We start from the raw sequence: 13,325 nt of genomic DNA, 5'->3' as shown, positions 1-13,325 counted from the left end.
AGTTTTTGTGTGGACACATGTTTTCAGTTCTCTTGGGAATATAGCCAGGAGTGGAATTGCTGGGCCATAGAATAACTATGTTTAACATTTTGAGAAATTGCCAACCTGTTTCCTGAGGGGCTGCACCATTTTACATTGCTACCAGCAACGTATGAAGTTTCCATCTATGTACAAGTTTTTTTTTGTTTGTTTGTTTGTTTGTTTGTTTTGGCCACTCTGCGCGGCTGGCGGGATTTCAGTTCCCCGACCAGGGATGGAACCAGGGCCCTCGGCAGTGAAAGCTCAGAGTCCTAACCACTGGACCTCCAGGGAATTCCCTATGTACAAGATTTGAAGTTCATATTATTGGATTGGCACAAAGTGACCTCCCAGAGTTGTGCCCACCAAGCACAGAAGGCCTCAGCTGCCTCTTGGCACTACAGAAAGGTTGACGAACCACTTTATGGAGCAGAAGAGCTGCTTCTGGACAGAGACAAGGGCTGTTCCCTGTGAGCCCCCAACAGTGACAGCCTCCCCCAGCATCCTCCCACAGCAGCTTCCTCCTGCTGGGTCTGCCCACCTACCCCTTCCTGCTTCTGGGAACAGCACTTTCTTGTTTTTAGGAGAACTGGTTTTGCATAGACCCTCTTGTAGGTCTGGGGGGTGGCTGCCATCTCCAGCACTCTTTCTTTTCTAGCTACAGGGCTCATGAGTGACCTGAGGCTGGTCGAGCTGTCTGAATTCTTCATCAGGATTTTAAAAATTGGATTTAAGGGAGGAGAGGCAGTCCCTTACAGGCAGGAGAGAACAAAGATGCAAATGGAGGAACTATGAGACCACTTTTTCTTCTATAGAGAAAAAACTGGCCTGAGAGAACAAAATTGACACATAGAGGTAGGAAGTGGACAGAGAGAGTCTTGAGGGGGTTTGAATCCCTGGCCTAGTGAGCCCGATTAGTACAATAGAAGTGGGAAAGCCTTCAAGGAGAAGGAGGTATCTAAAATGTGGGTAAGTAGGAGTTTGAAAGCTCCAAGGTGAAGGTAGTAGAATGTGTATGAGGAATTCAAGGAAGTCTCTTCAGTTGTTCAGCAAAAAACACCATTAAGAAGGAGAAAGGGCACTTTTTCCGGTAAGCGGCCTGAGGTGACCTCTAAAAATGGTGTGCTATTCACTTGACGCAGCAACCCCCACAGAATCATGCAAATCAAGAAGTTCAGATCTTTGTGTTCACTTTAAGAACATTGATGAAACTGCCCAGGCCATTAAGGGTATGCATATCCAAAAAGCCTCCAAGTATCTGAAGGATGTCACTTTAAAGAAGCAATGTGTGCCATTCCATCGTTACAATGGTGGAGTTGGTAGGTGTGCCCAGGCCAAACAGTGGGGCTGGACGCAGGGTCGGTGACCCAAAAAGAGTGCTGAATTTTTACTGCACATGCTCTAAAATGCAGAGAGTAATGCTGAACTTAAGGGCTTAGATGTAGATTCTCTGGTCATTGAGAACATCCAGCTGAACAAAGCCCCCAAGATGCGGCATAGAACTTACAGAGTTCACAGTCAGATCAAACCATACATGAGCTCTCCCTGCCACATTGAGATGATCCTTACTAAAAAAACCAGATTGTTCCTAAACCAGAAGAGGACGCTGCACAGAAGAAAAAGATATCCCAGAAGAAACGGAAGAAACAGAAACTTATGACCCAGGAATAAATGCCACAAAAAAATAAAAGCAAATAAAAGTTAAAAAAAAAAAGGAAGGGGAAACAGCAAGCCAACGTATAGGAGAAGGTGGGACTTCCCTGGTGGACCAGTGGGAAGACTGTGCTCCCAATGCAGGGTGCCCGGGTTTGATCCCTGGTTGAGGAACTAGATCCCGCATGCATGCCACAACTAAGAGTTCGCATACTGCAACTAAAGAGTCCACATGCTGCAACTAAGTCTGCATGCCGCAATGAAGATCCTGCCTGCCACAGCTAGGACCCGGCATAGCCTAAATAAATAAATAAATATTTTTTTTAAAAAAAGCATAGAAGATATCTGCAGTACACATACTGACAAAGATTTGTATCCAGAATATATAAAGACTTTCTTTCTACAAACCAATAAGAAAAAGACGACCCATTTTTTAAAGTGCGAAAAAGGCTTAAATAGGCACTTCACAAAAGAGAACATCTAAGTAGTCAAAAAGCATATGAAAGGAGCTCAGATTCGTTGGTCTTCAGGGAAAGGCAATTTTAAAACCACCACGATCCCTCTAGAGAGCCACCAGATTTTCTAAAACGGAAAGCACTGACCTTGCCAAGGATTGGTGAGGATGTGGGGTACCCAGAACCCTCATACTTTGCTAATGGGAGCTTAAATTGGTACAACCCCTTTGGAAGACTGTTTGGTAGTGTGGTGGCCCTGGTGGTACACCAGTCAGTCTCCCTTCAAGAGAGTCTGCTGCAAAGAGGCTAGCTGACCAGTAGCCTCCAGTGGCTGGCTACACCTTTGGATCAATCACAACATTCATGCTGAGGCCATGCTCTCCCCAGGCTGCTCCCAGCCCATGACTGTGCCTGGCAGGGCTACTAGATAGGGGGCACTCCTGCCTTGATCCCTGTCAGCCTGGCTGAGACTGCAGAGCTTTCATAGTGGTCAGACCTGCTTCGTGATCTGGAGGCTCTCCATGCCTGTTCTTGTTCCCTGTCTCCTTTATCCTTCACAGGAATTGCCCCCTGTCAATCTCTTACACATCTGATTTCACTTTGGCATCTCCTCCTTGGAGGACCTAAATTGACTGAGGCAGTATAACTAATACTGTCTGACTCTAATTCCGCCCCTGGATATATTCCCAATAGACATGACTGCATACAGCCACCAAAAGACGTTTACAGAATGTTCACAGCAGCTTTATTCAAAATAGCTAACAACTGGCCAAATGTCCATCAACAGTGGACAGACTGGATAAATAAAATTGTGGTTAGTTATATAGTGGACTATTACACAGCTGTGTACAATAATGTAGATAAACCCTCACAGACATAATGATGAGTAAAAGAAGCCAGATAATCAATAGATCTTATCAAGACAGTAAAGGAATCCAGAAGGAGGGGGCTACAGGAGAATGAGTCCACTCAGAAGTATGAAAACTACCAGAGAGTTAGAGAGTCGATCTTTTTGAGGACAGTGGTAGGCAGGCTTTAAGATGATCCCAATGAGGTCTTCCCTGGTGGTGCAGTGGTTAAGAATCCATCTGCCAATGCAGGGGACATGCGATCCCTGGTCCAGGAAGATCCCATATGCCGCGGAGCAACTAAGCCCGTGCGCCACGACTACTGAGCCTGTGCTCTAGAGCCCACGAGCCACAACTACTGAAGCCCGTGCCCTCTAGGGCCCATGTGCCGCAATTACTGAGCCCGCATGCTGCAACTATTGAAGCCCATGTGCCTAGAACCTGTGGTCCACAACAAGAGAAGCCACTGCAATAAGCCCGAGCCCTGCAACGAAGAGTAGCCCCCACTCGCCACAACTAGGAATGAAGACCCAATGCAACCATAAAAAAAAATTTATTAAAAAAAAAAGATGATCCCAGTGATTCCCCTTCTGGTATTCATGCCTTTGTGTAATCCCCTCCCTTTCAGTGTAGACTGGACCTAGGGACTAGCTTCTTTTTCTCCTCCAGTTTTATTGAGATATAATTGACATATAACATTGTGAAAGTTTAAGATGCACAACATGATTCGATATACATATGTAGTGAAATGATTACCACAATAAGATCAGTTAACACATCCATCACCTCACATAATTACCATTTTTTACTTTTGGCCTGGAGGGAGGGAATGAGAACATGTAAGATTTAGCAACTTTCACATATACAATATTATTAACTATAGATACCATAGTGTACATTAGATCTCCAGAATTTATTTATCTTATAATTGGAAGTTTGTGCCCTTTGACCAACATCTCTCCGTTTCCCCCACCTGCCAGCCCCTGCCAACCACCAAACAGTTCTGTTTCTATGATTTCAGCTTTTTTAGATTCCACATGTGAGATTGTATAGTACACTTGACCCTTGAACAACACAGGCTTGAACTGCACAGGTCCACTTATGTGTGGATTTTTTTCAATACACACATAGGACAGTAAGACACGATCCTTGGTTGAATCTGTGGCTGTGAAACCTCGGGTATGGAGGGCTGACTGTAAAGTTATATTTGGATTTTCGACTGCACGGGGGCGCTGGTGCCCCTAACCCCTGCCTTGTTCAAGGGTCAACTGTATTTGTCTTTCTCTGTCTGATTTATTCAATTTATCATAATGCCCTCAAGGTTTGTCCTTGTTGTCTCAAATGGTAGGATTTCCTTCTTTTTTGTGGCTGAATAATATTCCATTGTGGGTACATACCACATTTCCTTTATCCATTCATCCATCCATGGACACTTAGGTTGTGGACTAGCTTCTAAGTAACAGAATATGTAAAAGTGATGGGCTGTTTCTTCTGAGATTAGGTTACAAAAAAGACTGTGACTTCCATTTCCCTCACTCTCTCTTATCCCTTGCTTTAAGGGAAGCTAGCAGCTTCTTATGGAGAGGTACAAGTGGCCAGGAACTGATGGATCCAGCCAACAGCCGGAGAGGATGTGAAGCCTGCCAACTGCCCTGTGAGTGAGCTTGAAAGAGGATTCTCCAGCCTTGAGATGCCTGCAGCCCCAGCCAACATCTTGACTGCATCCTTGTGAGAGACCCTGATCCAGGGGATCCAGCTAAATAACACCCAGATTCCTGACCCACAGAAACTATGAGAAAATGAGAGATTTTTGTTGTTGTTTTAAGCTGCAAGTTTGGGGTAATTTGTTACCCAACAATACATAACTAATAGGACATCAATTACTCAAAATCACTATATAAAACTGAAATCTCTTGGCCAGCGGCAACCAGGAAAAATCTAGCAATCTCTAAGAACAGTGTGTTTCTTCTTAGAGACAGAATAACATACATGTATTTTTCTTTTAGTTTTGGCCACCAGGAAGCTCAGAGCCAAATTTATGGCTCGGTTTTAATAATTATACAATACTCTATGGCCTGCTTGTCTGTGTTCTTTTTTTTTTCAATTAATTAATTTATTTATTTTTCGCTGCGTCAGGTCTTAGTTGCAGCACACGGGATCTTTTGCTGTGGAGGGTGGGCTCTTCGCTTCATTGCAGTGCGTGCGCAAGCTTCTCTCTAGTTGTGGCATGCGGGCTTCTCTGGTTGTGGTGTGTGGGCTCCAGAGTGCTTGCACTCTGTAGTTGTGGTGTGCGGGCTTAGTTGCCCCACCGCATGTGGGATCTTAGTTCCCCCACTGGGGATGAACCAAAGTCCCTGCATTGCAAGAAGGATTCTTTTTTTGCAAGACAGATTCTTTTTTTTTTTTTTTAAGTGGTCTGAGCCATTAAGGCATTTTATTTATTCATTCATTCATTCATTCATTTTTGGCTGCGTTGGGTCTTCGTTGCTGCACGTGGGCTTTCTCTAGTTGCGGTGAGTGGAGGCTACTCTGTTGCTGTGCACAGGCTTCTCACTGCTGTGACTTCCCTTGTTGTGGAGCACCGGCTCTAGGCACGCAGGCTTCAGTAGTTGTGGCTCACGTGCTCTAGAGCATAGGCTCAATAGTTGTGGCACATGGGCTTAGTTGCTCCGCTGCATGTGGGATCTTCCCAGACTAGGGATTGAACCCGTGTCCCCTGCAGTGGCAGGCGGATTCTTAACCACTGTGCCACCAGCAAAGTCCCTTGTCTGTGTTCTTACTCCTGGTCTTTTATTTATTTATTTATTTATTAATTATTATTTTTTTTTGCGGTACGCGGGCCTCACTGTTGTGGCCTCCCCCGTTGTGGAGCACAGGCTCCGGACGCGCAGGCTCAGCGGCCATGTCTCACGGGCCTAGCCACTCCGTGGCATGTGGGATCTTCCCGGACTGGGGCACGAATCCGTGTCCCCTGCATCGGCAGGCGGACTCTCAACCACTGCGCCACCAGGGAAGCCCTATTTATTTATTTTTTTATAAATTTATTTATTTTTATTTTTTGCTGTGTTGGGTCTTCATTGCTGCACGCGGGCTTTCTCTAGTTGCGGCGGGCTACTCTTTGTTGCGGTGTGAGGGCTTCTCATTGGGGTGGCTTCTCTTGTTGCAGAGCATGGGCTCTAGGCATGAGGGCTTCAGTAGTTGTGGCACGTGGGCTCAGTAGTTGTGGCTCGCGGGCTCTAGAGCACAGGCTCAGTAGTTGTGGCGCACGGGCTTAGTTGCTCCGCAACATGTGGGATCTTCGCGGACCTGGGCTCGAACCCATGTCCCCTGCATTGGCAGGCGGATTTCCAACCACTGCGCCACCAGGGAAGCCCCTGGTCTTTTATTCTGATTTGTCTTTTTCTTCGTCCTGATTTTTTAGTTCATTTTTATACTTTACTATATTACACGAATTATTAAGCCATCTCAAATTCGGCTTACAGGGAAGCAAGGCATTCAGAAATAATGTTTTAAAAATAGTTAAGTTTGCACTTGTTGAACACGAAGTGCGTGGAGGTGGTGATGGTGAAGATCAGGTAATGTAAACGTGGCTCTGGAGCTTGGCTCTGGAGCTCTGGGAAATGGCCAAGGCTAATTTGGATTGGGTCATAATATCAAGTGATAATGACAAAAAAAAAAGGCAGAAAGTATGGCAATTGATTACCACCCGCAGGAGGTGGGGCCAAGGGCTTATCCAGTCACACACGGTGGTATCTTTGAAATTTATTCCTTTCACCGGGTACCCTAGGGCCCGCCCGCGCCACCCCTCCCCTCCCCTCCCCTCCCCTCCCCTCCCCTCCCCTCCCCTCCCCTCCCCTCCCCTCCCCTCCCCTCCCCTCCCCTCCCCTCCCCTCCCCTCCCCTCCCCTCCCAGAGCCCCGCCCTTCCCTTCCCCTGGCTCCGCCCCTCCTTCGGCCCCGCCCGCTGCGCGCGCCGCACTGCCTCTGGCTCCGCCCCCCGGCCGGCCTCCCGGCCGGTTGCGCACTCCGTCCCCCATTCCGCGCCCGCGCGCGCCTTCCCCGCCCCGCCAGGATCTCTCCTTTTGGGGCGGTTGGGCCGCACGCCTGTGGGGGCGGGGCCCGGAGAAGGCGGTCGAGCCAATGGGGCGCGGCGGCGGCGGCGGCGGTGGCGGCGGCGGCGGAGGCGGCGGCGGCGGAGGCGGTAACGGTAGCGGCGGCGGCTGGGTCGGGCCCCGACGGGCGGCGGCGGCTGAGGTGGAGGCGGAGGGAGGCGGCGGCGGCGGCGAAGGAGGCGGCGGCGGCGGAGGGGGGAAGATGGCGGCGCCCGTCCTGCTGAGAGTGTCGGTGCCGCGTTGGGAGCGGGTGGCCCGGTATGCAGTGTGCGCCGCCGGGATCCTGCTCTCCATCTACGCCTACCACGTGGAGCGGGAGAAGGAGCGGGACCCTGAGCACCGGGCCCTCTGCGACCTGGGGCCCTGGGTGAAGTGCTCTGCCGCCCTTGCCTCCAGGTAGCCCGGCTAGGGGGAGCGGGGCCGGGAGCGGCCGAGCGGGGCGAGGGCGGAGGCTGGGGGTGGGGAGCGCGCGGCGGGAGCTCGGGCCTGGGGGGCGGCGGGGATCGGGCCGCGAAGGGACCGACGGCGCCGTGAGCCTGGCCGGGGCCGGGGGGCGGCGGCCGGGGTGGGGCGGCCCGAGTGCAGGCCGCCGAGGCTGAGGTGGCGGGGCCGCGAGACCGGCAAGGAGGGATGAGGTGGCAGAGTGCAGCCGCGAGGCCGGAGCGGACCGGGGGCAGTTGGGCAGGCTGGGGCCGGGCTCGAAGGGAGCAAGCGGGGTTCGCGGAGGGTGGGTCCCAGCCGGCTTGACAGATTTCGTGGTTCTCGCCCGGGGAGGCGAGTCGGGGGTGTGGGAGCCTGCCCGAGGGAGCCATGAGGTCAGTGTCCACCCCTTGTCTGGGGTCGCTGCTGCTGCCCAAGGCTGTACGGCCGGCGTGGGCTCGGGGTTTGCATTTCCCACTGTCTTCCCGGTGCTAGGACAGGTGTTTCCGTGGTCAGGCCTCTTTGTACTCTGTAGCGCTAATGAGAATTTGCAGACTTCTTGAGACTGACATTTGCGGGCAAACAAGAATTTGACCCTACTCTGGAAGGAGATACCTGCACTTAACATATCTGATTTCTTGGATTCCCCCTCGTATATTTAAGTGTGCCCGCGAGGGGGGAATGGCCTGAGTTTGGATCTAGTCTAAGCATAATTTGAGTAAAATACGAGTATGTCATGTGTAATGATGATGTTTGGGGCATTAGGGTGCCTTTTAAACGTTGTTGGTTATTATAATGGAATACCCACCGAGGCTTAAAAATACACGCATTGCTAAACTGGAGGGATTGGTTTGTTTTACTGATACTTTTAGGTTGTAGTCGATTTATCTGTTACACTTTATTTTCTGCATTAGATTTTTCTGGGCAAGTTACTTTGAAAAAAAGAGGAATTTACATCTTAAAAGTAGCTGCTCTTTTTTTTTTAATTAAGGAGGGTTCATTTTTTAAAAGTAGAAATAGTGAAAGAAATTATTTCACAATTGATAAGTTATAATTTTAGTAGAGACATACTATGCCTGATATTTTGAGTTTGTTAACAGTAGTCACATTTGAATAGTTTCTTCCTCTCATATTGATCTGTAAATTACTAGGTGGACAGTAATGTATAGCTCACTAGTTTATTTTGACCTACATATTGGTGATTACATGAACGACCTAGCACTGGAGTTTGTCTTGTTACTATTTACAAATTTCAGGCTGCTGATCTTTTCCACTTAGACAGCCTTCTTGGTGAGCCACGTACTCTTTCTCATTTGCCCTTAAACCAAACTCCTGTAGGTTTTTAGTGGAAAAATAGTCATCATTATTGCTACATTAGACATAATGTGTTTAAAATGTAGATACCAGTTAACAGTTAAAATATGTCAATGTGACAAAAACTCACATTTGTTGTTGGGTATTTTGAACCAAGTTAATTGACCTAATAGACTCAGATATCCTTTGAGAACCACTGAGTGTATTTTATACAAACATTTTTATATTATTTTCACTATCCATTGGAAAGGACTTTTATACTTAAAGTACCTTGCACCCAAAGTTAGCTAACTAAATATATAATGAAAAGACTAAGCAGCAGTATATTTCAGGTATTTGAAAAAGGAATAAAAATAACTTTTGATATTAGATTAATAAGGAATTTAAGCAGAATTATTACCAATTTTAGCTTTTGGAAACACTGTAGTCTATCATAAATTTAACTAGACCTTTTAACATTTGGACTTGGAAAGAGTGCTTTATGTTATCCAGACTGTATGTTTAAGTTCTTAAAATTGGCTTTACTTTAAAAAAGAGTGTTTTTGAACCATGTAATAAGTATAGATTATAAATATTTTCAGTTATGTATCTTGCAAGGTTCAGGTTTTTGTGCTCTGATTTCTGTTTAATAAAACACCATAAGATAATATAAATAACATCAAGTGAGATTATATATAAAGTATATGTGTAAGACTAAAAATCTCTGGATCTCTTTATAGTTTTAAATGTGAATTTAATATGTTGTGGCTGACACTAATGTTTAATTGTGTAGCTGTGTACATAGAATATTTTAAATTTGGTGCTCACTAAAGGAAGATAGGTAAGAAATAAGACATGCTAATAAGAGGAATAAATAGCTTATTTGCTGTGTACACAGTAAAATTCAAGAAATTTAGACAGTTTGACGAACCTGTTTATAAACTGCTTGCAAAACCATATATATCAATACATATATACATTATATATATATAAACTATATATATTATATATATATGATGGAGATACAGAAATTTGGAAATTAAAGTGGCTTGAGTCTAATTTATAGATCAATTTTCTTTTGGAAGTAGGTAGACTAAACATAATAGTTTTTATTTTGTCAAAGTGAAAAAGGCTTTAAATAAAAGCAGATTATTGGAGACCTCAATTAGTAGTTCTTTTTATTTGACTTAAGTATTGATTGCTAGTTAGTAGTAGTAGTAAAAAATGTGACTATTTTATTTATTATTATTATTATTATTATTTTATTATTATTTTTGGCCATGCCACAGGGGCATGTGAGATCTTACTTTCCTGACCAGGGATCGAACCCGCGCCCCCTGCATTGGAAGCGTGGAGTCTTAACCACTGGACTGCCAGGGAAGTCCCAAAGTGTGACTATTTTAGGAACAGAAAGTTTGAGCCCAGGTTTGAGTAGAATTCAAGGTAAAGGATGAGAAAATTAACCAATGAAATCCTGAGGAAAGTTCTCTGCCAGTATCCAGCGTTAACTCATGTGATTTTGGATTGCTGAAACTCACTTTATTCTCATTTCTTAATCCTTAAGAGTTCTAATCCAAATAAAGTAGAGATTAATGAGAGAATCTTGAGGGCTATATGTGTGTGTGTGTGTTTGTGTGTGTGTGTGTGTGTCTGTAAGTCCTCTATTATTTTGGGAGGCATCATTGTCTAAGGAAGTAGTTCCCAGATTTTTGGATTTCAAAAGAAATATTTCCCCCCCAAATTGGGAGGCTGCAATAGAGGTGCCAGTTTGTTCTGCTGGCTGTAGTCAATAAAAACAGCAACAGTAACCCATACCACAATCAACTGTCACTGTCATTTCATTGTAAGTAAGGATATTTTAACTCAAATAATTAGAAAGAACTGAATCTCAGTATGAAGGATCTTTAAATTGAATCACTTGGTTTTATTAAAAAGTTTACTTTCTTCTTATTTTTCCTCATTTTTATTTAAATTACTAAAAACTTTGTTGCAAGTCTGCACCAGCCTGCCTGCTAATCCCTGTCCAGTGCACTAAGTTCAGATCCAAAGGTTCTGGGTGGACTCCTAGCTCGTCCACTTGTTAAACTGTGGCCTCGAGCTAGTCACTTATCTTCATGGAGCTACAGTTGCTTCTCGGTTAAATGGGGATATTAAAACCTACTTTGCCAGATTAATGGGTAGGATTAAAGAGGATTCATGGAATAAATAAATGGATGATACTTGAAATAAAGTATGTACTCCATTAGTTACAGCTGTTATTGACTGGAGGTGGTATGATTATTTTTTTGCAATATCTGATCATAAATGCCTTTAAGTAGTACAAGTTACTTGTCTTAGGTGTAGTCATTTATGTATTTTAAATGTAAATTGTTTTAGAGTACTTTATTGCTCACTCCATGGCATAGTATAAAGACTTAAAATCCATTTAAAACAATTCCAGAAGTGTGGCAAGAGACACAAAATAATGTGTAGAATATTCTTTATAGGTATTTCCTATACATTGCATTAGACCCCTTCTAAGAAGAGCTTTTATGTAAGAAAAAAATGATTTTGAAAGATGAAGAGGCTTGACAATTCAAGTCCTCAAAAAGTTGCCTTATTTCACAAAATGTTGGACTAGTACCCCTCTCATGTCTTAAAAATAGTACCATCTGTTTACTACCCCCTCTTTGAGATACATTTTTAGAATTAGAATAGAACCTAGGAATCTGTGCTGCCCCTTGCTTAGTTCAGCTAGACTCAGAGGTTAAATGACTTGTGCAAGGTAACACAGTTAGTGGCAAATTGGGACTAGAAGCCTGGCTTCCAGAGTACTTGTTTAGAGGGACCACCCCCCCACCCTCCTCCATTTTTAAAATTAAATTCTTATATAGGTAATATATTCACTGCTTCAAGTTTGAAAGATACTAAGACATATATAGTGAACCCGTCCCCTTCATAACCCTGACCCCAGACTTGTAGTTCTCCCTTTCCTTAAGCAGACATGAAACTTTACAGAGCCATTTTATGCATATACAAGCATAAATATGACCATATTAGTCTCCCCATTTTTTACACATAAAACTACCATATTCTATGTTCTGATCTGTACTTTACTCTTTGCTAGCATTCTTTCCATCACCACCATACTTTTAAGTGCTTACATTCATATTTGGTGAATGTTAATAACTGCTACCATTATGTAAAAAACAATTTGTTCTACTGGTTAGTTTTGACCAAGATGAATTTAATAAATACAGGTTCTTATGTGACCATTGTTTCTTGGTATGGAAATTTCAGAACAGTATGGACTTCAAAGAATGTAAGGGGAATAGAGGGGTATCACAAAGAGGTGAACCTGGGTTGCCATGCATTAGAGATAATTGTTAATACTTGGATAATGTTTACTGTGTACTAGGCAGTGTTCTAAATGCAGTTTATTTAATTCTCACAGCTGTCCTGTGAGGCACTTTTATCACCATTTTACAGATGAGAAAATTGAGGCACACAGAATGTAAATGAAACTTGATTTAGATAGTACAGTGGCAGAGGCCACATTTTAACCCAGGCAATCTGGCTCTTTACCACTACTTTAAATTCCATTTGATCTGATTTTGATATAGTGATACCCATATCAGCCAAATTTTTAAAAATATGCAAACATCTATGCTTTTTTTTTGCATCTGTATGTTTGTGTTTTAGCTTTTACTTATTGGGAGCAATCTTTTTGGAAAAGCAAGGACATTACTTTGAAGGCATGGTATTCAAGAAGTAAATCCCTGGAGTGTTTGCCTTCTAAGCCTAAACGTGTGAAGATAAGGCATTTGTCACACCTAGTGAGTGAACAGGTATACAGTGGGGTGAGCTATCAGGAAGACCTAACAGAATAGCCGAGAGAAGAAAGATAAAGTGGATGTAGGTACCTGGAGGTGTAGAGGGGAGGGGAAAATGTTAGTATGAATTTGTACTGGGGTGGGGTAGTCCTTCCTGAGAGAGGTGTTGAGTCATAAGGACCTACTGCATATAGAAACAGAAGAATTGGGCCTGGGGTGTGGTGGGGTTAAATCACCAGAACCAGGAATTTAAGAGGGATTCATTTCCTTGATGATTTGGAAGGATTCTAGGAAACAGCATGAGGAAAGGCAGAAAACGGTGACCATTTTGAGGGGAATAGCAAATGGTCATATTTGAATGTAATATAGATTTACCTGGGTTAGGAAAGGACTGGAATCTAGAGCTTGGCCAGAAAAATGCAAAACCAGGCATTCTTGTAAGCCACGTGTTCTTGTAAACATAGATAAAACTTAACAAGCACTGTGCCTTGGGTTTCTCTTCTGTACTGTTTGTACTAGATTGCACTAGACTTGTATTAGATTATCAATTTTTTAAATTCGTTCTCCAGAATCCTAGTTCTGTGGTGATACAACAGGGATTTCATAAGCATTTGAGTCACATTTTTAACATTGTAAACTTTAAAACATTATAAACATTTATATTCACTCAAATGATGTCATGCTAAATTTTACATTAGAGACCACTGATTTGTACT

The 13,325-nt window shown here is 44.1% G+C and overlaps 1 protein-coding gene and 1 pseudogene across 1 annotated transcript in view; both read left to right on the top strand.

The window, feature by feature from the left end:
• The first annotated feature begins 1,135 nt into the window (after positions 1-1,135).
• LOC132477126 (large ribosomal subunit protein uL22-like) lies at positions 1,136-1,689 on the top strand (annotated as a pseudogene).
• A 5,572-nt stretch (positions 1,690-7,261) lies between these two features.
• VKORC1L1 (vitamin K epoxide reductase complex subunit 1 like 1) overlaps positions 7,262-13,325 on the top strand; it is a 58,400-nt gene continuing 52,336 nt past the window's right edge. The window contains exon 1 of the mRNA XM_060079470.1: positions 7,262-7,480. Within this exon, the coding sequence (XP_059935453.1) occupies positions 7,287-7,480 (194 nt within the window). The 5' untranslated portion in view covers positions 7,262-7,286. The remainder of the gene's footprint in view (positions 7,481-13,325) is intronic.

This window comes from Mesoplodon densirostris, chromosome 16 (assembly GCF_025265405.1).
Source record: "Mesoplodon densirostris isolate mMesDen1 chromosome 16, mMesDen1 primary haplotype, whole genome shotgun sequence".
NCBI lineage: Eukaryota > Metazoa > Chordata > Mammalia > Artiodactyla > Ziphiidae > Mesoplodon > Mesoplodon densirostris.
This window is presented reverse-complemented; position numbering and strand designations above follow the sequence as displayed.